The sequence below is a fragment of the Oncorhynchus nerka genome, linkage group LG20 (genome assembly GCF_034236695.1).
Source record: "Oncorhynchus nerka isolate Pitt River linkage group LG20, Oner_Uvic_2.0, whole genome shotgun sequence".
Lineage (NCBI taxonomy): Eukaryota > Metazoa > Chordata > Actinopteri > Salmoniformes > Salmonidae > Oncorhynchus > Oncorhynchus nerka.
This window is the reverse complement of record NC_088415.1, coordinates 39,819,631-39,843,876: the sequence shown is the minus strand read 5'-3', so window position 1 is coordinate 39,843,876 and position 24,246 is coordinate 39,819,631. Positions and strand designations below refer to the sequence as shown.

The following is a 24,246-nucleotide window of genomic DNA, read 5'->3' as shown; positions in this document are numbered from 1 at the left end:
AAGAAGGTCTAAAGCCTTTTAGGCATCAACAGCCATAAGTGATATATCTACATGTTTTTTTTTTTTGCATATTGTATTATAGTGAATGCATTTTTAATAAACCCTGTTTGTATCAAGTCTGGTTACTTATGAGTTTTGTTATTATGTAAAGGTAATTTAATTCATATTTCTATAGATTTTCATGGAAGCTTTTAAAATTGTAATTAATTGGATTGTTGTTTCTAATTAAAGCATTTGTATTCTTATCTTTTAAAATGAGAAATGGTTTGGCGTGTATTCGTTTTGTGAGGGCTGTTTAACAGGTTTATTATCCATGGAATAGTATGCTTAATTCGAGTGTAACCTACAGTTGTTGGTTCTCTTCAAATGTAAAAGATCATATTTTTGCTTAAAGGAAAATTCCACCCAAAAGCTATGTTTTGGTATTTGTTTCATTAGATCATTGTTGACATAGTCCCAAAACGTTTTGCTTGTCAGCTATCAAGTTTTCAAGATGCGCAACTTTCAAAATACAGAAAGCATCCCTGTATGATAAATGTAGCATTATATGATGCAAAACGGAAAATCATATGATGCAAAATGCATCATACAGGGATGATTTCTGTGTTTTGAAAGTTACATATCTTTTGAGACTGTTAACAATGGAATAATGAAACAAATACCAAAATATACTTTTTCTGTGGAGTTTTCCTTTAAATTCAGGATGTTATTTTCCTCTTTGCCGTGTGAAGATTTTTTATGGCCCTTTCCCAAGATAGAAAAATAAATAATGAACTCAGATTGAATTTTTGCAGAGTTTAAGATTATAATTCCGGGTCTTGAAGATGCACTGTAGGGCATTACTTGATACCTCAAGGTTAGGTCTTGCTCAATAACGTAACAATAATGTGTTGAACATTTTTGATGTGCTGGGTAAATGACAGCACAGGTATTGTTGCTGCTATCTGCATTTAGCTGTGTCATTTAATGTTATTACATCATATTGCAGTCATTTACAGTTAACTGGAAAAAGAGTATAGGTCAACAACTCAGGTGTTGGAAATTATGCTGATGATGACTTCTTGTCATTGATGATCATAAACTTTCAAAAGCGTCACCCCGAAACACACAAATAACCCCAAATGTTTTTTTGTTATAATCAACATTTTAGACATTATAACTAGATTTGCTCTCTATTAAAAATAAACAGCTTAAGCATTTTCTCAAAAGGAAAGAAATACAGTATTTAGCAGTCGGATATCTGTTTAATGCTATGTAGGAAACCTTTATGTCAGACTGCAAATTAAACGCATATGGCTGAAATGAGTCAGAAGGAGAAAGGGGGATTCCATATGTCTTGCCAAGTTTTCTTTATTTTCTTTTTCTCTCGTTTTATGATCAACTCGCTCCGTTTCAGTACAGAGTAACGACAGGTGATGACTGTTGCTTTCTTGGCGTTTTACATTTGTTTGCGTTTTGTTCCAAAACTACTCTACGGGACACCCCTTGTCTTTTCTATTTTCTCTGGTAATTAGGAATGGAGGCAGCCAGAAAGAGTTGAAGAGGCCCAGCTTGGCTTGACTGTGGGAATCCTCTGTAACACTTTATGTTAAGGGTCCATGATAAACCATTTATAAGACATTTACAAACCGTTTGCTCACCATTTATTAATCATTACACCCTCATTTTTGTGAAAATTGACATTAGTCACTCAAAACATGTAATAGCACTCACTTTAGATTAGGGACTGCAAAAATACTTTACGAATGATTAGTAAATGGTTCATGTGGGAGTAACGATTTATTAATGCCTTATAAATGGTTTATTACGGACCTTCAAATAATGTCTTATGGAACACTCCTCTCCTCCCCTCGTGGAGCCACGTCCATGAGATCGAGCCAGAGGAGCCCCAGCCGAAGCCAGCTGTGTGTGTGTGTGTGCACAGTGTGTGTGCATGTGCATGCATGCGTGTGTCTCCTAGAGCCAGAGAAGGCCAGAGCCAGTTGTGTCCCATTCAAAGGGATTTCACAGCCTTACTGTTCCAGAACTCTGGGTCACATGGAGAACCTCTCCAAAACAATGGAAATCCCTCTTCTACGTAGATCTACTTGTTTTTATTTAAGTCTTCAATACTAGCCATTACTGCAGTGTGTCGTAACCCGACAGCAGGAAAGCCTTGATTAAAAAAAAACCTGGACAGACAAGGTCCAAGTTCTAGCTGAAGCAGCCCCCTAGAGAGCCCACGTATCATAGCTCCCCACACTCGGCCCCCGGAAAGCCCATGCCTCAAAGCTCCCCATACTCAGCCTTCAGACAGGCCATGGATGTAATGAGTCACAACCATTATGCTAACAGACTAGTAACAGATAAAGCATCTAAACACTAGGCTACTCTTCTGCTGTCCCATGCAGTCCAGAGACATCTGAGGGCTATTAACAACAACAACTGAAGGACCATAAATAAAAACCTAGATCTGATTTATGGAAGGTTATAAACAAAGACTGGATGGCCAAGCTATATATAACAAAAACATAACATAACAGCTAACCAGGAATAAATAGTTACATTAGAATAGTCCCTAGGTTGTGCATCTGGCTTTATAAGAGCTGGCGTTATGGTTAGTGTTTGGGTGAGGAATGCCAAGGTAAACCAAGTAGCTGCCGTAAGTGCTGTAGATGGATCAATGAGGACCACTCTTCTCTCTGGACTCAGTATTGAGGATATTGAGGTGCAACGAGGTGACATAAATTATATATCCCTCACTACACAGGCAGTCTGTATTGAGGCGACAGAGAGCGGGACAACAAAGACTGTACTGAAAACTGTGACTGACAACTATAACAAAGTACATCTCCTCAGCATACAATCCTGTAAGCTGTCAATGAAGCACATTAACAATCTGCACAATATACTAATACTTTAGTAAGCTTGTTAAATAATCGTGTGAAGTTCTATAATAAACCCACAATAAAACCTATCTTGCTGTGATAAGCTCCTTATCCTAAAAGAGTTGGCACCGTTTAGCATCAGAAGGAATTGGAATGTCATGCAAATATCTGAGTGGTGGGTGAGGAGGAAAGGTCAGGATTCAAATGACAGACAGAAAGTATGGTGGCCTTTGTCACTATTACGCGTCACATTGATTAATACAGCAATATCTGAGACTATCTTGTAATGGTGATTCTGCCATTCCAATGTACAAGTTAAATAATTGTGTCACAAGGCCTATGACTGGATAGAGCAGACCAATAAGAAAGCAGTAATACACACACTAGTAAATGCGCACCTTAGGTTGAATTCTGGTACTGCGATGTGACAAGTAAGCCTAGTATCACTTTTTTCCCCCCTAACGTACTGGGGGGGGGGCTGCCTTAATCGGCGCCCAGGGAGCAGTTGTTGTTGATGGTTAACTGCCTTGCTCACCTTGCCGGCTCGGGGATTTGAACCAGCGATCTTTCGGGTTACTGGACTAACGTTTCTAACCGCTAGGTCATATTCCGCTTGGTCCTATTCCTTAACAGAGGTCCTATTCCATGCACAACAAAATCAACAGCATAATGATAACATAACACATGGATAACAGGCGAGGAAGGAGAGGGCACAGGAGAGTGAGGCTGCTGCCTTATCTGATGGATCATGCAAATTATTCATAGGTAAAAATGCAGCATGGGGGTGCTGTGGCACTAGTGAGCGAAATTTGTAGAGGCATGATCAACCAGAGTAATAATAATAATAATAATAATAATATAGGGCTGTGAAGTAAATTGCCTCTAAATGGGCATTGGAAATAACTGTCTACATCTGATTATCATGGCTGGTTTATGAGGGTAAACACTTGCAAAAAGGTAAAAAGTGAATAAATACCCATATATTCCTATGTAAAGTTTTCCACATTCCCAGTTTTCCAATGGAAAATTCCCAAAACGTTTTCAATGCTACTGGCACGTATTGTATGAGTGTTTTTTTCTCTCTCAGCAGAATCTAACAACGGTCAGAAGAATACCGGCAAATATTTCACTCTAGTAAAATAACCGTAACATTTTTAACAGATGAGGTGGGACATCATATAGAATATGGTCCATGCCACCATCATCCACTTCCACCCCCAGAGGTGTTGACTCATATTGAGTAATACTCACCACGGGTTTTCTCCGTAAAGATGACCTTGGAGTCGGAGCTGAAGTTTTGTCCTGTCAGAATCATCTGCTGACCTCCCAGGACAGAACAGCTGTCCATGTCTTGTTTATCCACCATGGGCAACTCATGGGCGGAACGCTGGGCTGTGAGATGGAAGAGAGAACATGACGTTACACACTGTGGTACTGACAGGCCGTGTTGGCGTAGTGGGTAGAGCTTTAGGACAGGAGACAGAGCATGGCATTACTTTGACAATGTTACACACTCTGTGGTAGGTCATTTTGGGATAGTCTGTTTGATCTCTGGTTGATGTTTGCTTTGAAGTCACAAGGTAATTGTTGACTGATTACAATGAGACTAGTACCGGCTAATTAAAAAAAATATATTTCCTCATTGTGCACTTTAAATATTTGTCTGAATATTAGATTTGTGTAGACATTAATATGAGGCAATTACTTGGTATATATGAATGAAGAGATCTTGTTTGAATTTGAGGTTCTAGTGTCAATTGCGGCTACACGCCACAGGCCTGGACAAACAGAGCACATCATGGAAGTGGGACTCTGTCCAGTGGAAACATATGACAGCGTGTGGTAGCCTACAGTACAGAAAGGGGTTGAGGGAGGAGGGGGAAGGAACATGGAGGGTGGACCTCTCCAACACTATCATCATTACGCAATGGAGCGTATGTTGGAGTATGTTCAATAAACCCTGTGACCTGTCCATGATGTAGACACTGATTGGCTGCTGTACTGTATTCTCTCCCGGTACTGTAGATTTCCAGGACTGATAGCTTAATCAAGCAGTGGCACTGAAGTTGCAGCCACAGAGACAGTGGTAACCATAGAAGTATAATTTGCTAGAACGGAAAAGCTCCACAGACCATGGCAATTCAACTGGAACACCTATGGGTGCATTCAATATGGCCACCAGTTCACCCATTACAGACCCAGTGACTTGAAAGGGAATATCCATTCTAGTAATTCTATTTCTATGGAGGCAGCCATGTTTAGGGAACCAATACCTGACTACAGAAAATCAGGGCTTGACTCTCTGCTCCTCTCTTTTAGTGACTGACCTTATTATTGGGGATCGACTGTCAGCAATGCCAGCATTAAGGGGTTGCCTTCCTTTTAGCCGGATCATGTTTACTACTAGGGAGTGTGTGGCAATTAAATCTAAAAACATGTTGTACACATGATGAGATTGAGACCAAATGAATGGAAGTTACTTACTCAAGCTTATCATCACGTCCCGCCTGAAAGACTGAAAACCTATCTCCAGTGAGGTGTGTGAAGTGTAGACAAACAGTTGTGACCTTCGGACAGCCTACTATACTGTGAGTCAACACAGAGGATAATACCTGGAAGCTAGTCTCTTCAAACACACACACCACTGACACAGTTTAGTTTGCTTATTGGCCATTTTAACAGATGTGTTGGGGGTGTTCTTTTACTTGACTGGTTTTCAGTGATGCCAGGTTTGCTGGGGAGCATGACTGCATATTTTTCTTTCGCTCATCAGACAACAATATTCTGACACTCCGGAGTGAGATTGCATCTGAGTGTTGGACAGCACCCACTACATAATTTAGGCAGGGTATGTGCTTACCCTGTGATAATCTAATTTAGAAAACAAAAACTGTTATGAAAAGCCAAATAAAAGACACAAATATATATATTTTTAAATGGTTATCTAATGTTTTTTTTTAATGATTATGGTGGTTTTTATGCTCAATGTCACACCCTGGTCTAAGTATTTTGTGTTTTTCTTCATGTATTGGGTCAGGCCAGGGTGTGGCATGGAGTTTTTGTATTGTGGTGTGTTTTGTCTGGGGGTTTTGGTGTGTATGTTAGTGGGATTGTAGCTTAGTAGGGTGTTCTAGGAAAGTCTATGGCTGTCTGAAGTGGTTCTCAATCAGAGGCAGGTGTTTATCGTTGTCTCTGATTGGGAACCATATTTAGGCAGCCATATTCTTTGGTTGTATTGTGGGTGATTGTCCTGAGTGTATTGATGTCCTTGTTAGACGTTAGTAGACACATGTATAGGCTGTTTTCGTTTCGTTTATTGTTTTGTAGTGTTAGTGTTTTGTCGTGTTTTACGTTTGTTTAATAAAGATGAATCGCAATCGACACGCTGCAGTTTGGTCCGACTCTCCTTCACCATATGAAAACCGTGACACTCAAAAACAAAGAAAGTGCTGAAACTGCACCAAAACCTCAGGAACTGCGCCAGGGTGTTCATGCCTTTCTTTCTAGCCATTCAAATCCATTCAAATAGTTGATGCTGCGGCCATTCCTGACTCCAGTCCCTGTTAATGGACGGGGTCAGTACATGCGTGCTGCTTCGCCTAGCTTGAAGTAGCTTCATTTATTGCCCTTGAGCTCGATTTCATATTCTGAGCATGAGTATGGCCTAAACATGTTGTGTGGTTATTGCCTGGGGTAAGCTACATCATTTGGCGCTCACGTCCCTTGAACTGATCAAACTCGAAGCTAGCTAGCAAAAATAACCAGACAAATGGACTATACTGCACCTCAAATAATATTCCAAGTTGGAATAATGTAAGGCTCTGTTTGGAGGGTTCGAAAGACAGGAACGCCAACCATAATGAAAGTTTCGACCAGACAGAGGCAGCATACCTCTACAAGACATGACAGGCAACCACCATATCCCTTACTGGTAACTGTCGGGCAGGCGAACAGCGAGTACAGGACTGTCCACTTGTCTGAAACGTCGCAACGACTTCCACATCGCTGCCACTGCAGGGTTGTACTGTTGAATCGTGTGAATAGGCAGCATTCCTTTGAATGCATTTGATTTATCAAGCTAGAATTTCATTGTGACAAGACACATTTTCAGTCATTTCGATTGTTGATGTGGAAATTTCGTTAGAATCTTCCCAGCAAACCAGGAACATTCCCAGAACATTATGTACAATTCCTATTAAGTTCTAGTTAGGGTTTTATCTAACAAAAGGACATGTTTTAAGTAAAATATCCTTGGGAATGTTCTCCTAACGTTCACTAAAATGTTGTGCACAACATCTGTAACAACCACCACAGAACATTCCCCAAATGTTCTCATTAGGTTCCAGGTAATGTAATAACACAATGTTCCGGTAATGTTCTTAGAGCATACCGGCACAACTAAATGTTCTGCAAATGTTGATGGATATGTTATTCAAAACACCCATAACAACAAGCAGGGAATATTCCTACAATGGTCTCATGAAGATATTCTGTAAGGTGATCCATGATGATCCATCATTTTTCTAAAAACATACTTCCGTGATAATGCATAATAATGTTCTGCTAATATTGATGTGTAATGTAACATTATTATATGACATCGTCAAACTTTTAAACAAACGGCATTTCAATCCTCTTACATCATTATATTTTATTAGGGTATAGCTATAGCTATTTTAAAGAATGGTATTTAAGTAGATTTAAACATACAAACTGCCATCATCAAGCCTTGTAGGCTACTTAGTCTGCTGCGCCAACAGGATCCTAATGTTTCTAGTAGATTTCCCTTTGTACTAAAATCCTTAAATTATGATGCAAACTACGGCTATTATGATCCAAACTATATGTCTTGGTACATTTACATTTGAGTATTTTAGCAGACGTTGTTATCCTGAGCAACTTACAGGAGCAATTAGGGTTGGTGCACTCGATGAGCTCAAGGGCACATCAGATGTTTCACCTATTCGGCTTGGAGATTCAAACCAGCAGCCTTTCGATTAACTGCTAAGCTACCTGCCGCACTGTACATACATATGCACATCTACACTCAGAACATTTTCATTTTTCAGGACTCTATCTTTCAAAGAAAATTTGTAAAAATCCAAATAACTTCATAGATCTTCATTGTAAAGGGTTTAAACACTGTTTCCCATGCTTGTTCAATGAACCATAAACAATTAATGAACATGCACCTGCGGAACGGTCGCTAAGACACTAACAGCTTATAGACGGTAGGCAATTAAGGTCACAGTTATAAAAACCTAGGACACTAAAGAGGCCTTTCTACTGACTCTGATAAACCCCAAAAGAAAGATGCCCAGGGTCCCTGCTCATCTGCGTGAACGTGCCTTAGGCATGCTGCAACGAGGCATGAGGACTGCAGATGTGGCCAGAGCAATAAATTGCAATGTCTGTACTGTGAGATGCCTAAGACAGCGCTACAGGGAGACAGGATGGACAGCTGATCGTCCTCGCAGGATCGGTATATCCAAACATCACACCTGCGTGAGTTACACCAGGAATGCACAATCCCTCCATCAGTGCTCAGACTGTCCGCAATAGGCTGAGAGAGGCTGGACTGAGGGCTTGTAGGCCTGTTGTAAGGCAGATCTTCACCAGACATCACCGGCAACAATGTTGCCTATGGGCACAAACCCACCGTCGCTGGACCAGACAGGACTGGCAAAAAGTGCTCTTCACTGACGAGTCAAAGATTTGTCTCACCAGGGGTGATGGTCTGATTTGCGTTTATAGTCGAAGAAATGAGTGTTACACCGAGGCCTGTACTCTGGAGCAGGATCGATTTGGAGGTGGAGGGTCCATCATGGTCTGGGGCGGTGTGTCACAGCATCATTGGACTGAGCTTGTTGTCATTGCAGGCAATCTCAACGCTTTGCGTTACAGGGAAGACATCCTCCTCCCTCATGTGGTCTTCTTCCTGCAGGCTCATCCTGACATGACCCTCCAGCATGACAATGCCACCAGCCATACTGCTCATTCTGTGCATGATTTCCTGCAAGACAGGAATGTCAGTGTTCTGCAATGGCCAGCGAAGAGCCCAGATCTCAATCCTATTGAGCACATCTGGGACCTGTTGGATCAGAGGGTGAGGGCTAGGGCCATTCTCCCCCAGAAATGTCCGGGAACATGCAGGTGCCTTGGTGGAAGAGTGGGGTAACATCTCACAGCAAGAACTGGCAAATCTGGTGCAGTCCATGAGGAGGAGATGCACTGCAGTACTTAATGCAGCTGGTGGACTGTTACTTTTGATTTTGACCCCCCCTTTGTTCAGGGACACATTTTTCAATGTCTGTGGAACTTGTTCAGTTTATGTCTCAGTTGTTGAATCTTGTTATGTTCATTCAAATATTTACACACGTTAAGTTTGCTGAAAATGAACGCAGTTGACAGTGAGAGGAAGTTTCTTTTTTTTGCTGAGTTTATATACCCCTCACTCCAATTTGCCAGGCAACATTTTTACATGATTTCTGAAATCAAGTTTGTAGTGAAAATAAAAGTCAAATCATCCCAACTTTACAGTATGTAAAGAAGATTGGTGGAGTAAGAAAGAATAGAGGATACTTATTGGTATCCTCTTTTGCAAAGACAAAGACCACAACCTGGAAATCAGAGTAAAGGTGTGAACAGCTTGTATATTTGTGTTAGTCCCATCCCTGTGATGCACTGGATTCATTCCAGAAACACTCCAAAGTTCCCAGGTTCGATCCTCACTTACAACTACCAACAAACTATGGTAAAATCTACATTTTGTACAATAAATGTCTAATAAATTGTCATGTGATTCCAAATAATTGCCATGTGTGTTTCTACATGGATCTTTTTTTGTACAACTAACTTCCTCAACAGTAAGATAACACTAACACATGAAATAAACCTCCATGGACTGTTCAAAATGGAATTTTATAATTCTGGGAACATAGGAATAACATTCTAAAAACATTGCGGGAATGTTTTGTGCACGCTGATAGAACTATTGTGAGAATGTCATCACAACTGGACATATTTTGTGTTAGGGAAACTATCTGTTGTCATATCCCCTCAATATCCCCACAGCCTAAATAGATATTTTAGGAACTTTTAAAGAACATACCAAATGTGTTCTGGGAATGTTTTTGCAAGATCAGGCTTGTTTTTTCAACATAGTAAAAACATTGTAATTATCAGCACAACTGGACAGTTTTGTGTTATGGGAACATATCTCTTGTCATGTCCCCACAATGTTACAACAACCGAAAGGAATGTGTAAGGAACTTTTAAAGAACATTAAAAATGTGTTCTGTGAACTTTCTTGTATGATCAGGTGAATGTTTTTTGTACCCTAAAAGAAACATTGTACAATCATCCGCACAACTGGACAGTTTTTGTGTTTTGGGAACATATCTTTTGTGATGTCCGCACAATGTTCCCACCAGACTGTTCCCACAACCTAATGAAATGTTCTGGGAACTAGGGATTAGCACCGGTAACCGGGATTCCAGAACTGTCCCGGGACCACTCTTCACATTTCCCCCCAAAATATGACAAGACCCGGGAAATTACAACATTTTCCCCCAAAGTCTCACTTAATGTAATTCTACAAAATACACAACATGCAGCAGATTGGCCAAAAATGAAATAGCACATTATCCAAACAGGCTGTCGGATGGAACCCTTTAGCGTAGTGTATTTACTTCAAATAAAGTCGCCATAAAATCAAAGCACACGCAAAATTGACACTGCCAGACTGCAGATGAGTCCCGAATGCAGTTCAGAGTCCTCATCAGAACTGAAAACTCGATCCTGGTCCGACCCAAGCCTGGTGAGCTGAAGCCTGAGCTCAGGCCTAGTCTGATATCACAGAAATGAAATGAGCTCAAACCCCCCAAAAAAGCCAAATATCTAGAAAACAGTAGGCAATATTGATTTAAACGCGGTGGGAGAGGGCGGCAGCGGAGTGAGGAGACGAGGAAACAGCGTTTAGGCCTAGATATTCAAAACATTTCCTCTTTTTATCTCCCCGCTATTCATGAGTTATCTGTATAGTCATCAACTCGATTTGGCCAAATCTGAGATTTTCTGTAATTTGACAGTTATCTAGCAAGCTTAGCAACTTTGGTCATTTGACTTTTGTTTGACTGCCATTACAAAGTTTGTATGATTCGACAACACTTCAGCCTACTCGGGGTGAGCTCTGTGTGTCCTGAGCACGCTCTGTGTCGAGATGAAATGCGCTGAATTAATGAAGAAACATGACAACATTCTGAATTTATAAACGACCTGTTTCGCATTTCACAACAATGTCATTGGCGATCAAAGTTACTCTGTCGTTACTAAATATCAGTTTCACTTGCTGTGAAATCTTTACATAGAGCAGTCAAGCCGGCAATGTGGTGCAGCGACAATATTATTTTGGGAGAAACTTGGCATAGTGACCATATTTTGGTTTTAAATGCTTTAAATGGGCACTTCTGATTGAAACTTGGTAGATTTTCAGGAAAATAGTCATCCCTACTGGTAATGTTCTTGCAACGTGAGGCAAATGTTTTATATAAACATTGTATAATCATCATCACAACTGGACAGTGTTTATGTTTGAAAAAAATGTGTGTTTGTGAACATTTTCCGCCACCAAACGAATGTTCTGGTAACTTTGTATCCAAGATGGCGTAGCTGTCGGACGTGTGTTTGTCTTGTCCCATGTAAATATGGAGTTTATCGTTTTTTCACTTTCTACCTATGACCTAAATATACTTTCCTGCAACCCGCCTCACCCAATGTGGTATGGATCTGCTATTTTTATACGTTATAACTGGAAACTCCATCAGACGCTAGCCAGCTAACTAGCTACTAGCTAGTAGTCACACCAGATCATCGCAGCTAGCTAGCTACAACCGAGTGGCTACTGCTGGCTAATGCCTCTGTACCGAAGCAAGCACCAGTTAGCCTTGAGCTAGCATCAAGCTAGAACCATCTCCCGGCTAGTCGAAGAGGTATACCCGCTAATTCGTGGGCTATAATACCTCTTTTGCCAATTGGCCTGGACCCTTTATTGCCGACACGGAGCCCCGCCTATCCATCACGACTGGTCTGCCACCGTAATCACCCGATGTGGTTTCAACAGGTTTTTCCTTTGCGATGTTGCCGAAGACCCGTCTGCTAGCCACGGCCCACTAGCTTTCTGAACACCGTGCCTCCCGCTCGCCTAGCATAGTAGCGACTACCGAACGGCTCCCGGACTCACCTATTGCTGCTCATTGGACCCTATGATCACTCGGCTACACATACCTCTCTCTTACGTCAATATGCCTTGTCTTCTGCTGTTTCGGTTAGTTATTGTTTTATTTCACTTTAGAGCCCCTAGTCCTGCTCAACATGCCTTAGGTAGCTCTTTTGTCACACACCCCACACATGGGGAGACCTCACCTGGCTTAGCTGGTATCTCCAGAGATGCAAGCTCTCTCATCGTCACTCAATGCATAGGTTTACCCCCACTGTACTCACATCCTACCATACCCTTGTCTGTACATTATGCCCTAAATCTATTCTATCATACCCAGAAATCTGCCCCTTTTATTCTCATGTTCCCAACGCACTAGACGAGCAGTTCTTATAGCCTTTAGCCATACCCTTATCCTCTGGTGATGTAGAGGTTAATCCAGGCCCTGTAGCCCCCAGCATCACACCTATTCCCCAGGCGCTCTCATTTGTTCTGTAACCATAAAAGCCTTGGTTTCATGCACATTAACCTCAGAAGCCTCCTCCCTTAGTGTGTTTTATTCACTGCTTTAGCACACTCCGCCAACCCTGATGTCCTAGCCGTGTCTGAATCTTGGCTTAGGAAGACCACCAAAAATTCAGAAATGTCCAACATTTTCCGTCAAGATAGAAATGCCAAAGGTTGCGGAGTTGCAATCTACTTCAGAGATAGCCTGCAGAGTTCTGTTATACTACCCAGGTCTGTGCACAAACAGTTTGAGCTTCTCCTTTCAAAAATCCACCTTTCCAGAAATATCTCACTGTTTCCACTTGTTATAGACCCCCCCTCAGCCCCCAGCTGTGCTCTGGACACCATATGTGAATTGATTGCCCCCCATCTATCTTCAGAGTTCATACTGTAAGGTGACCTAAACTGGGATATGTTTAGCACCCCGGCCGTCCTATAATCGAAGCTAGATGCCCTCAATCTCACACAAACTATCAAGAAACCTACCAGGTACAACCCTAAATCCGTAAACATGGGCACCCTCATAGGTATCATCCTGACTAACTTGCCCACTAAATACACCTCTTCTGTCTTCAACCAGGATCTCAGCTATCACTGTCTCATTGCCTGCATCCGCAACGGGCCCGTGGTCAAATGACCACCCCTCATCACTGTCAAACGCTCCCTAAAACACTTCAGCGAGCAGGCTTTTCTAATCGACCTGGCCCGGGTATCCTGGAAGGATATTGACCTCATCCCATTCAGTAGAGGATGACTGGTTGTTCTTTAAAAGTGCTTTCCTCACCATCTTAAACAAGCATGCCCCATTCAAAAAATGTAGAACTAAGAACAGATATTGCCCTTGGCAAACTTGACTGCCCTTGACGAGCACAAAAACATCCTGTGGCATACTGCATTAGCATCGAATAGCCCCCGCGATATGCAACTTTTCAGGGAAGTCAGGAACCAATATACACACTCAGTTAGGAAAGCTAAGGCTAGCTTTTCAAACAGAAATTTGCATCATGTAGCATTAATTCCAAAAGGTTTTGGGACACCGTAAAGTCCATGGAGAATAAGAGCACCTCCTCCCAGCTTCCCACTGCACTGAGGCTAGGAAACACTGTCACCACCGATAAATCTACAATAATCGAGAATTTCAAGAAGCATTTCTCTACGGCTAGCCATGCTTTCCACCTGGCTACCCCTACCCCGGCCGCAGCAACTTGCCCAAGCCCCCCCTGCTTCTCCTTCACCCAAATCCAGATAGCTGATGTTCTGAAAGAGCTGCAAAATCTTGATACCTACAAATCAGCTGGGCTAGACAATCTGGACCCTCTCTTTCTAAAATGATCTGCCGAAATTGTTGCAACCCCTATTACCAGCCTGTTCAACCTCAATTTCGTATCGTCTGAGATCCCTAAAGATTGAAAAGCTGCCGCGGTCATCCCCCTCTTCAAAGGGGGAGACACTCCAGACCCAAACTGTTAGACCTATATCCACTCCAGACCTACAGTATATCCAGCCGGGCCTGCCTTTCTAAAATCTTTGACAGCCAAGTTAACAAACAGATCACCAACCATTTCGAATCCCACCGTACCTTCTCCACTATACGATCTGGTTTCCGAGCTGGTTATGGGTGCACCTTAGCCACGCTCAGGGTACTAAATGATATCATAACCGCCAGAGATAAGACAGGACTGTGCACCCGTTTTCATTGATCTGGCCAAGGCTTTCGACTCTGTCAATCACTGCATTCTTATCGGCAGACTCAATAGCCTTGGTTTCTCAAATGACTGCCTCGCCTGGTTCACCAACTACTCAAAAAGAGTTCAGTGTGTCAAATCGAAGGGCCTGTTGTCCGGACATTTACATTTACATTTAAGTCATTTAGCAGACGCTCTTATCCAGAGCGACTTACAAATTGGTGCATTCACCTTATGACATCCAGTGGATGTCTGGCAGTCACTATGGGGGTGCCACAGGGTTCAATTCTTGGGCCGACACTTTTTCTGTATATATCAATGATGTCGCTCTATGCAAACAACACCATTCTGTATACACCTGGCCCTTCCTTGAACACTGTGTTGACAGACACTGTGTCCAAACGAGTTTCAACGCCATACAACACTCCTTCCGTGGCATCCAACTGCTCTTAAATGCTAGTAAACCTAAATGCATGCTCTTCAACCGATTGCTACCCGCACCTGCCCGCCCTCCTAGCATCACTACTCTGAACGGTTCTGATTTAGAATATGTGGACAACTACAAATACAGTGCCTTGCGAAAGTATTCGGCCCCCTTGAACTTTGCGACCTTTTGCCACATTTCAGGCTTCAAACATAAAGATATAAAACTGTATTTTTTTGTGAAGAATCAACAACAAGTGGGACACAATCATGAAGTGGAACGACATTTATTGGATATTTCAAACTTTTTTAACAAATCAAAAACTGAAAAATTGGGCATTATTATTAAAAGTTAATACTTTGTAGCGCCACCTTTTGCTGCGATTACAGCTGTAAGTCGCTTGGGGTATGTCTCTATCAGTTTTGCACATCGAGAGACTGAATTTTTTCCCATTCCTCCTTGCAAAACAGCTCGAGCTCAGTGAGGTTGGATGGAGAGCATTTGTGAACAGCAGTTTTCAGTTCTTTCCACAGATTCTCGATTGGATTCAGGTCTGGACTTTGACTTGGCCATTCTAACACCTGGATATGTTTATTTTTGCACCATTCCATTGTAGATTTTGCTTTATGTTTTGGATCATTGTCTTGTTGGAAGACAAATCTCCGTCCCAGTCTCAGGTCTTTTGCAGACTCCATCAGGTTTTCTTCCAGAATGGTCCTGTATTTGGCTCCATCCATCTTCCCATCAATTTTAACCATCTTCCCTGTCCCTGCTGAAGAAAAGCAGGCCCAAACCATGATGCTGCCACCACCATGTTTGACAGTGGGGATGGTGTGTTCAGGGTGATGAGCTGTGTTGCTTTTACGCCAAACATAAAGTTTTGCATTGTTGCCAAAAAGTTCAATTTTGGTTCCATCTGACCAGAGCACATTCTTCCACATGTTTGGTGTGTCTCCCAGGTGGCTTGTGGCAAACTTTAAACGACACTTTTTATGGATATCTTTAAGAAATGGCTTTCTTCTTGCCACTCTTCCATAAAGGCCAGATTTGTGCAATATACGACTGATTGTTGTCCTATGGACAGAGTGTCCCACCTCAGCTGTAGATCTCTGCAGTTCATCCAGAGTGATCATGGGCCTCTTGGCTGCATCTCTGATCAGTCTTCTCCTTGTATGAGCTGAAAGTTTAGAGGGATGGCCAGGTCTTGGTAGATTTGCAGTGGTCTGATACTCCTTCCATTTCAATATTATCGCTTGCACAGTGCTCCTTGGGATGTTTAAAGCTTGGGAAATCTTTTTGTATCCAAATCCGGCTTTAAACTTCTTCACAACAGTATCTCGGACCTGCCTGGTGTGTTCCTTGTTCTTCATGATGCTCTCTGCGCTTTTAACGGACCTCTGAGACTATCACAGTGCAGGTGCATTTATACAGAGACTTGATTACACACAGGTGGATTGTATTTATCATCATTAGTCATTTAGGTCAACATTGGATCATTCTGAGATCCTCACTGAACTTCTGGAGAGAGTTTGCTGCACTGAAAGTAAAGGGGCTGAATAATTTTGCACACCCAATTTTTCAGTTTTTGATTTGTTAAAAAAGTTTGAAATATCCAATAAATGTTGTTCCACTTGATGATTGTGTCCCACTTGTTGTTGATTCTTCACAAAAAAATACAGTTTTATATCTTTATGTTTGAAGCCTGAAATGTGGCAAAAGGTCGCAAAGTTCAAGGGGGCCGAATACTTTCGCACGGCACTGTACCTAGGTGTCTTGTTAGACTGTAACCTCTCCTTCCAGACTCACATTTTAAGCATCTCCAATCCAAAATGATATCTAGAATTGGCTTCCTATTTTGCAACAAAGCCTCCTTCACTCATGCTGCCAAACATACCCTTGTAAAACTGACTATCCTACCGATCCTTGACTTCAGGGATGTCATTTACAAAATATCCTCCCACACTCTAATCACCAAATTGGAAGTAGTAGTCTATCACGGTGCCATCCGTTTTGTCACCAAAGCCCCATATACTACCCACCACCGCGACCTGTATGCTCTCGTTGGCTGGCCCTCGCTACATATTCGTCGCCAAACCCACTGGCTCCAGGTCATCTATAAGTCTTTGCTAGGTAAAGCCCAGCCTTATCTCAGCTCACTGGTCACCATAGCAAAACCCACCAGTAGCACGCGCTCCAGCAGGTATATCTCACTGGTCATCCCCAAAGCCAACACCTCCTTTGGCCGCCTTTCGTTCCAGTTCTCTGCTGCCAATGACTCGAACAAATTGCAAAAATGACTGAAGCTGGAGACTTATATCTCCCTCACGAACACAGCCCATCTGTAAATAGCACACCCAACTACCTCATCCCCATACTGTTATTTATTTATTTTTGCTCTTTTGCACCCCAGTATCTCTACTTGCACATCATCATCTGCACATCTATCACTCCAGTGCTAATGCTACATCTGCACACACTGTACATAGATTTTTCTATTGTGTTATTGACTGTACGTTTGTTTATCCCATGTGTAACTCTGTTGATGTTTTTGGCGCACTGCTTTGCTTTATCTTGGACAGGTCGCAGTTGTAAATGAGAGCTTGTTCTCAACTGGCCTCCTTGATAAAAAAAATTAATTCACAGAACCAGTGTTAGTTTGCTGGGTTATTTATTATATACAGTGCATCCGGGAAATTATTCAGACCCCTTGACTTTTTCCACATTTTGTTATGTTACAGCCTTATTCTAAAATCTCCACACAATGCCATATAATGACCGGTTTTAATAGATTTTTGTAAATGTATAAAGAAATACAAATCTGAAATACCAAACTTACATAAGTATTCAGACCATTTGCTATGAAACTCGAAATTGAGCTCAGGTGCATCCTGTTTCCATTGAACATCCTTGGGATGTTTCTACAACTTGATTGGAGTCCACCTGGGGTAAATTCAATTGATTGGACATTATTTCGAAAGGCACACACCTGTCTGTATAATGTCCCACAGTTGACAGTGCATGTCAGCGCAAAAACCAAGACATGAGGGCGAAGGAATTGTCTGTAGAACTCCGAGACAGGATTTTGTGGAGGAACAGATCCGGGGAAGAATTGAAGATCCCCAAGAACACAGTGGCCTACATCATCCTTAAATGGAAGAACTTTGTAATCACCAAGACTCTTCATAGAGCTGGCCTCCCGGCCAAGCTGAGAAATCGGGGGAGAAGGGCCTTGGTCAGGGAGATGACCAAGAACCCGATGGTCAATCTGATAGAACTCCAGAGTTCCTCTGTGGAGATGGTAGAACCTTCCAGATGGACAGCCATCTCTGCAGCACTCCACCAATCAGGCCTTTATCAAGGAGGGATCCTTGTTGAAAATCCGCTCCAGAGCACTCAGGACGTCAGACTGGGGAGAATGTTCACCTTCCAACAGGACAACGACACCAAGCACACAACCAAAACAATGCAGGAGTGGCTTCGGGACAAGTCTCTGAATGTCCTTGAGGGCTCCAGCCAGAGCCCGGACATGAACCCAATCGAACATCTCTGGAGACTTGAAAATAGCTGTATCATCATACAGCTTTTTATCATCATACCCAAGAAGACTTGAGGCTGTAATCACTGCCAAAGGTGCTTCAATAAAGTACTGAGTAAAGGGTCTAAATACTTATGTAAATGTGATATTTAAGTTATTTTGTAATATTTTCAGTTATTTTGTAATAAATATGTCTAAAAACCTGTTTTTGCTTTGTCATTATGGGGTCTAGTGTGCAGATTCATGAGGGGAAAAAATATTTATTCCATTTTAAAATAAGAATGCAACGTAACAAAATGTGAAAAAAGTCAAGGGGTCTGAATACTTTCCGAATGCACTGTACGTGTGTGTAATTATAGTTCACATCATAATATTATTATGGGTGTGTGTTTTTACACACCGTGCATTGGAAGAATTGTGAAAAGGTGCCACATTTTAGTTGTAAATGTGGATGCTACATTGGTATATGGCTGAGCTGAGTTAAGCAGTGTGTTATTTTGTCAGATGATTTGAAATATCCTGCCATTGGAGGTTATCGCTTGGCTACATTGGTATTTACATTTCATGAAAATTTCGGTTAATAGCCTATGTCACTCTGGTTGTTGGAGCTATCTGTTGTATGGTGAACTTGGGCTTCATTGTTTATTTGCGAGTAAATCTGGCTTTGATAGCCAGTGCCTACAAAACCACCAACCTCTACGCACGTCACTGGCATAGCATACACTAGTACATGGACTTCATGTTCCCTGGACATGTTAGCCTACACGTAAGTAATGTTTTGCTTTCAATTAGGATTCAGACACACACAAGCACACAAACACACACACTCGCATAAACACACACACACCTAAAAGAGTTGAGGTTTGAGAGATGCTAGCCTAATCATAAAAGAGTCTTTGTACATTCATGTGCCTGGACTATCAGCTCTACTCTGAGTTTTAGCCATGTTTATTCATTATGTGTGTTACCTCTGGTTAACATCAGTGCAATGAAAACAGGGAAGAGGAAACATACACGGAAATGTACTGCATTGCGTAACATCAAAATACACTATAACCACATGTTAAACCTAAATCACATTATAAATCAGGTACTTTGGGTCCTGGATGCTGATTGCCTGAAACAGCATTTCAGCTATGTGTATATCCGACATTATATTATGGGTATGAAGCTAAAATACTTGTTTACTGATCTATTTAGGTTGGTATCCAGTTTATAATGGCAATAAGGCACCACATGGGTTTGTGGTATGGCCACTATACCACACCCCCTCAGGCCTTATTGAATTAATTATAGCACATCAATAGAAGGCTAAAGAAGGGAAAGACCACATAGAACCACAGACTATATGTTTATCACACTAAAGAGCACGGGTAATATGTCTGCCTTTGAAAATAGGTATTCTGGCCTCAATGGGACCTGGTTAAATACATTTTAAATAAATAACTATGAATAACTATGAATGTACTTACAGCACTCAATAGGATGGGAGGCGGTTTGCAGTGAGATGTGTTGCCCATTAGGTTGGGGTATATGCACACGGAACACTAGACGCACACGAGTGTTCTTTCGTCCGATGTCCGTCTCGCCCTTCCTCAGCTCAATATCAGCATTCCTGAGCTTCAGGATCCCAGCACAGTCGATTCTGTGAGATAGGAGGATTAACTACTGTAAGCCCTGTACAGATACCCATGTGTTGCATTATGATCACAACTGATATGGTTAATGAGATCAGATCTAGGTTCAATTAGTATGAGTTTTATTTCAAAAACTTGATTGAGCATGTCTGGCACAGCCTCCCAAGTGGTACGGTGGTCTAAGGCACTGCATCGCAGCCTGGTGCGGTGCACAATTGGCCCAGCGTCGTCCGGGTTAGGGGAGGGTTTGGCCGGCAGGGATGTCCTTGTCCCACCGTGCACTAGCGACTCCTGTGGCAGACTGGGAGCAGTGCATGCTGACATAGCCAGGTGTACGGTGTTTCCTCCGAAACATTGGTGATGCTGGCTTCCGGATTAAGTGGGCATTGTGTCAAAAAGCAGTGCGGCTTGGTTGTGTTTCGGAGGATGCACGGCTCTCGACCTTCGCCTCTCCTGAGTCCTTACGGGAGTTGCAGCGATGAGACAAGACTTTAACTATCAATTGGATACCACAAAATTGGGGAGAGAAAAAGAGCATGCCTGGAACCAATGGAATATTCCCATCAGTTTAAAGTTTTCCTGCTTATCTGGTGGCATTGGAGACAGGCTCAGTAAACAGGCTCAACGAGTTTGAAAGAAAACAAATACTGTTTGAACCAGTCTTCAAAGGACACTGCTTTGTATGGGTGGTGTTTCACATGAATCACTACTCTAACTTCTCTCACATTGCTTTCATGTCGTTCTTGGGCTCCAGAGGGATCTCCAGGACTTTGGTGGAGTTGATGATCTTCTCGTAGCTGGTGGTGGTAACCGTCTTGCCCGTGATGCGGTGAACCTGGTAGAAAGCGTGGGGCTTCAGGATCCTCTCATCTGCGGTCCCGATGAAGATCTGCAGGCCCAGTGGCTCCTTTCCCCTGTAGCCATGCAACTGGAAGAAACTCTAATAAATATATTTTTTTACATGAAGTCAAGATGTTCACACTTTTCATAATGGGTAGTTTTTCAAGTTCCTATTGTGCCTGTTCTGCCCCCCTAATAATTTCTCATTATTTGCCTATATGGTCATTCAATTTAATTTCAGCAAGCTATGACACCCACCATCTTAGATGCTCCTGAAATGGTTTCTGTAGTTAAAAAAATAAATAACATAAGCATTCCTGCAACATTATTTAGTTGAAATTTTAATTTATAGGATTCAACTACTATTCAATAAACATAAAACCCAACATCCGATTTGAACCAAACCTCTTCCTAACAATTATCAAGACCTGAGGAATCCAAATAAATGGTCAAGTCACCCATGGACCCCCCCCAAACAACACTAAGCCCACCCAAATGTCCAGTATCAGTTCTTTATGGTTTTAGCAAGTAGTATGAAGCCGCGGATTGGAGTATTGTTTATTCATACTATGTCATGTATTCTCAGTGAATTTGTGGATGTTTTTTTCCCCCTGTTCAGAGAAATTAGCCATTGAAGTAGCTTGCATGTTTCCCGATAAATGAGTAAAAATGCCAGGTTTTGCCCAATAGATGATGTTGTTCCTTCTACTGCCACACCATTTTATCAAATGTTGCTGGTTTCTTGTGTTTACTAAATGGGTCACAACATTTATGTTGCAACCTTGAGTAGAAAACCAATAGCTTTTGCTCATGATGAAAATAAATGGTGTGGTCATCTTCACAATTTATGCCAGACCTCCATGAATTGTTGGACATTTTAGGAGAGTTGGATGAGGCATTCGTTGCTAAGAGAAGGACATATTTGATTGCTTTCATGGAGGACTGGCTTGACTTGTCAGGAAACAATTCATTTTCATCTTGAGCAAAAGCTATTGGTTTTCTACAAACCAATGTTGTGAGCCATTTAATAAACACAAGAGATCAGCAAAAGGGATAATAGGTTGGCAGTAGCAGGAATAGTGGCAAAATCTGGAACTTTCACACTAATTTATGGGGGGAAATGCAAGCTACTTCAATGGCTAATTTCTCTGAACAGGTGAAAAATCCCCAAATTCACTGAGAATACATAACATAGTATGATTAAACTGTACTCCAAGCCGCAGCTTCATACTACTTGGTGTGGGAATTGGGGGGTCCATGGGTGGCTTTTGACCATTTATTTGGATTCCTCAATCATTGTTAAGAAGAGGTTTGGTAAAAATAGGATATTGGGTACTATATTTATTAAATATTACATGAATGCTATATATTTAAATGTACAATTTGGGGGCAATCAATTAGAGTTAAAATATTTTTCACCAAAATAATGTAGCAGTGATGCTCATATTATTTCTTTCTAACTACAGAAACAAAACCATTTCAGAACAATCTGAGATGGTTGGTGTTGAAATCCACTTTCTTGTGCTTTTTGAGGGTGAATGACTCTTTAACTACATCGTCTTTGAAGTTTTCTGCTAACAGTTTTGGATGAACATAAAGCTAACCCCCTGGTAGGGTAGCCTGGTGGGGTCACATGTGGCTCAGTTGGTAGAGCATGGCGCTTGCAATGCCAGGGTTGTTGGTTCGATTACAATGTGGGACCAGTGCAAAAAATATATGGAAATGTATGCACTCACTACTCTAAGTTGTTTTGGATAAGAGTATCTGCTAAATTACTTAGATGTTGGCTCAGCAGAAACACTCAATGCTGGAAACATTAGTATCCTCAACCTTGAATATCAGCTAGCAGCTCTTTGTTCTAAAGTAGCTGTCTTTGGAATTCAAAGGAGCTCCATAGGAATCACTTTCATTCATTGGCATGCTTATTAGAATATGACTGCCTTAGTTTAGCCACATGTGCCACGGATACTTTCAAGACAAAATAAAGACTAGGTCTACATTAATTCCAGTACTTCTACAGTGGAATGGTTTGGAGAATTGGAGGTGGCCACATAGTAAATACATGTTTATAACATGATGTAAAACTCCTAATCACAAATATTTATCAAAATCATTGCATACAATTGCAAAGTAGCTGTAGGCCTAGTTGTTGCCAATATTCAGATAAATAATCAAAATATGCTTGCAACCTTGTCAGACGTCTGCACTTTACATAGTTCTCTTAACTCATCACTAAAACCCCGTCTGTCTCTCTGTCTCACACACACACACATTTTCAAGCTCATGATTTTTCAGAAAGATAATTTTAGTTGCAAGTTCACACATTGTGGTTTTTGCATGCTTCCTTCCGAGGTAGTCTCTGGTCTCTCCACTAATCTGTGTGTGTGTGTGTGTGTGTGTGTGTGTGTGTGTGTGTGTGTGTGTGTGTGTGTGTGTGTGTGTGTGTGTGTGTGTGTGTGTGTGTGTGTGTGTGTGTGTGTGTGTGTGTGTGTGTGTGTGTGTGTGTGTGTATTTTACGACAGGTGAGAAGAGTATAGTGAGGGGGCAGAGTTTGGCTGAAAGAGGCATGGCAGAGATCACATCTCATCTAATTTCCTTGTTGCTCAGACATACAGAGAGACAGAGAGACAGAGAGACAGACAGCAGAGAAACAGGCATGGGGGGGCTGACCGAGAGAAAGAGTCACATCCCATGAACCTGAGTAGCCTACAGCATAGTTTCCTCTTTAAAGTTAAGTGAGAATTACAATATTCACATTCACTGTTGTAGAGCTTTTTCACTGGTGAAACTCCTTACAACTGTTCAATGTAAGCAAAAACTATAGGGACATGAGTGGTCTTGAACACAGGTAGTTGAGTCTGACACAATGAGTAAAATAGAGGAATTATATCTGAGAACAGGCCATCTGAGAAGCTGGTTGCTATGGTTGCAGTGAGTGAGTCAGAGCGAGTGGGACTAGGAAAATTAAAGTGGAGGGAGTTCAGAGTCTGGGACTGAGAGGGAGTAGTTTGGCCGCGCCTAGCCAGCCACGTGATCAGACGACACCAGGCACAGCTCACTGACCTCAAAGAGAGCCAGAGAAAATGGAAAGTGAGAAATGCTTAATTTCCACCTGGCCAGGTTCTGGCAATCAACAACAACAAGTAAGCTTTCAAGATGTTGCCTTGGAAACATTAAAATATGAACTGAATGTTCTATTTCCTACTTCTTTCCTAAATATATGGATGACGTGGAAATGCCTTCTGTTATGTTCAGCTTAGATTGAACATGTAAAAAAGTGATACTAGCTCTATATAGCAAAACTTAACTTTTTTTTCCATATGAGTATGCCTGAACTTAAGTTCACCACTCCTGTCTCCAGAGTACACTGGGGGTAATGTGACCTGTGTGTAAATGGGCCAAACGAAACTGCTTGTGGGTAAAACCTTGGTCCGTGAGAGGCAAAGCAGCAGTGTATTTTCTGCAAGAAGACAAGTGTTCTCATGACACTTTGATTTGAAACAATTAACACAAAAGCTGTTGCTCATAGTAAAT

General features: G+C 41.8%; 1 protein-coding gene across 1 annotated transcript in view; it reads right to left on the bottom strand.

Moving 5' to 3' along the window:
* The window catches only part of LOC115102493 (nuclear factor of activated T-cells, cytoplasmic 2-like), a 51,125-nt gene that overhangs the window by 21,452 nt on the left and 5,427 nt on the right, over positions 1-24,246 (bottom strand). The window contains 3 exon segments of the mRNA XM_029622502.2: positions 4,119-4,259; positions 19,708-19,880; positions 20,598-20,800. Of these exon segments, the coding sequence (XP_029478362.2) occupies positions 4,119-4,259; positions 19,708-19,880; positions 20,598-20,800 (517 nt within the window).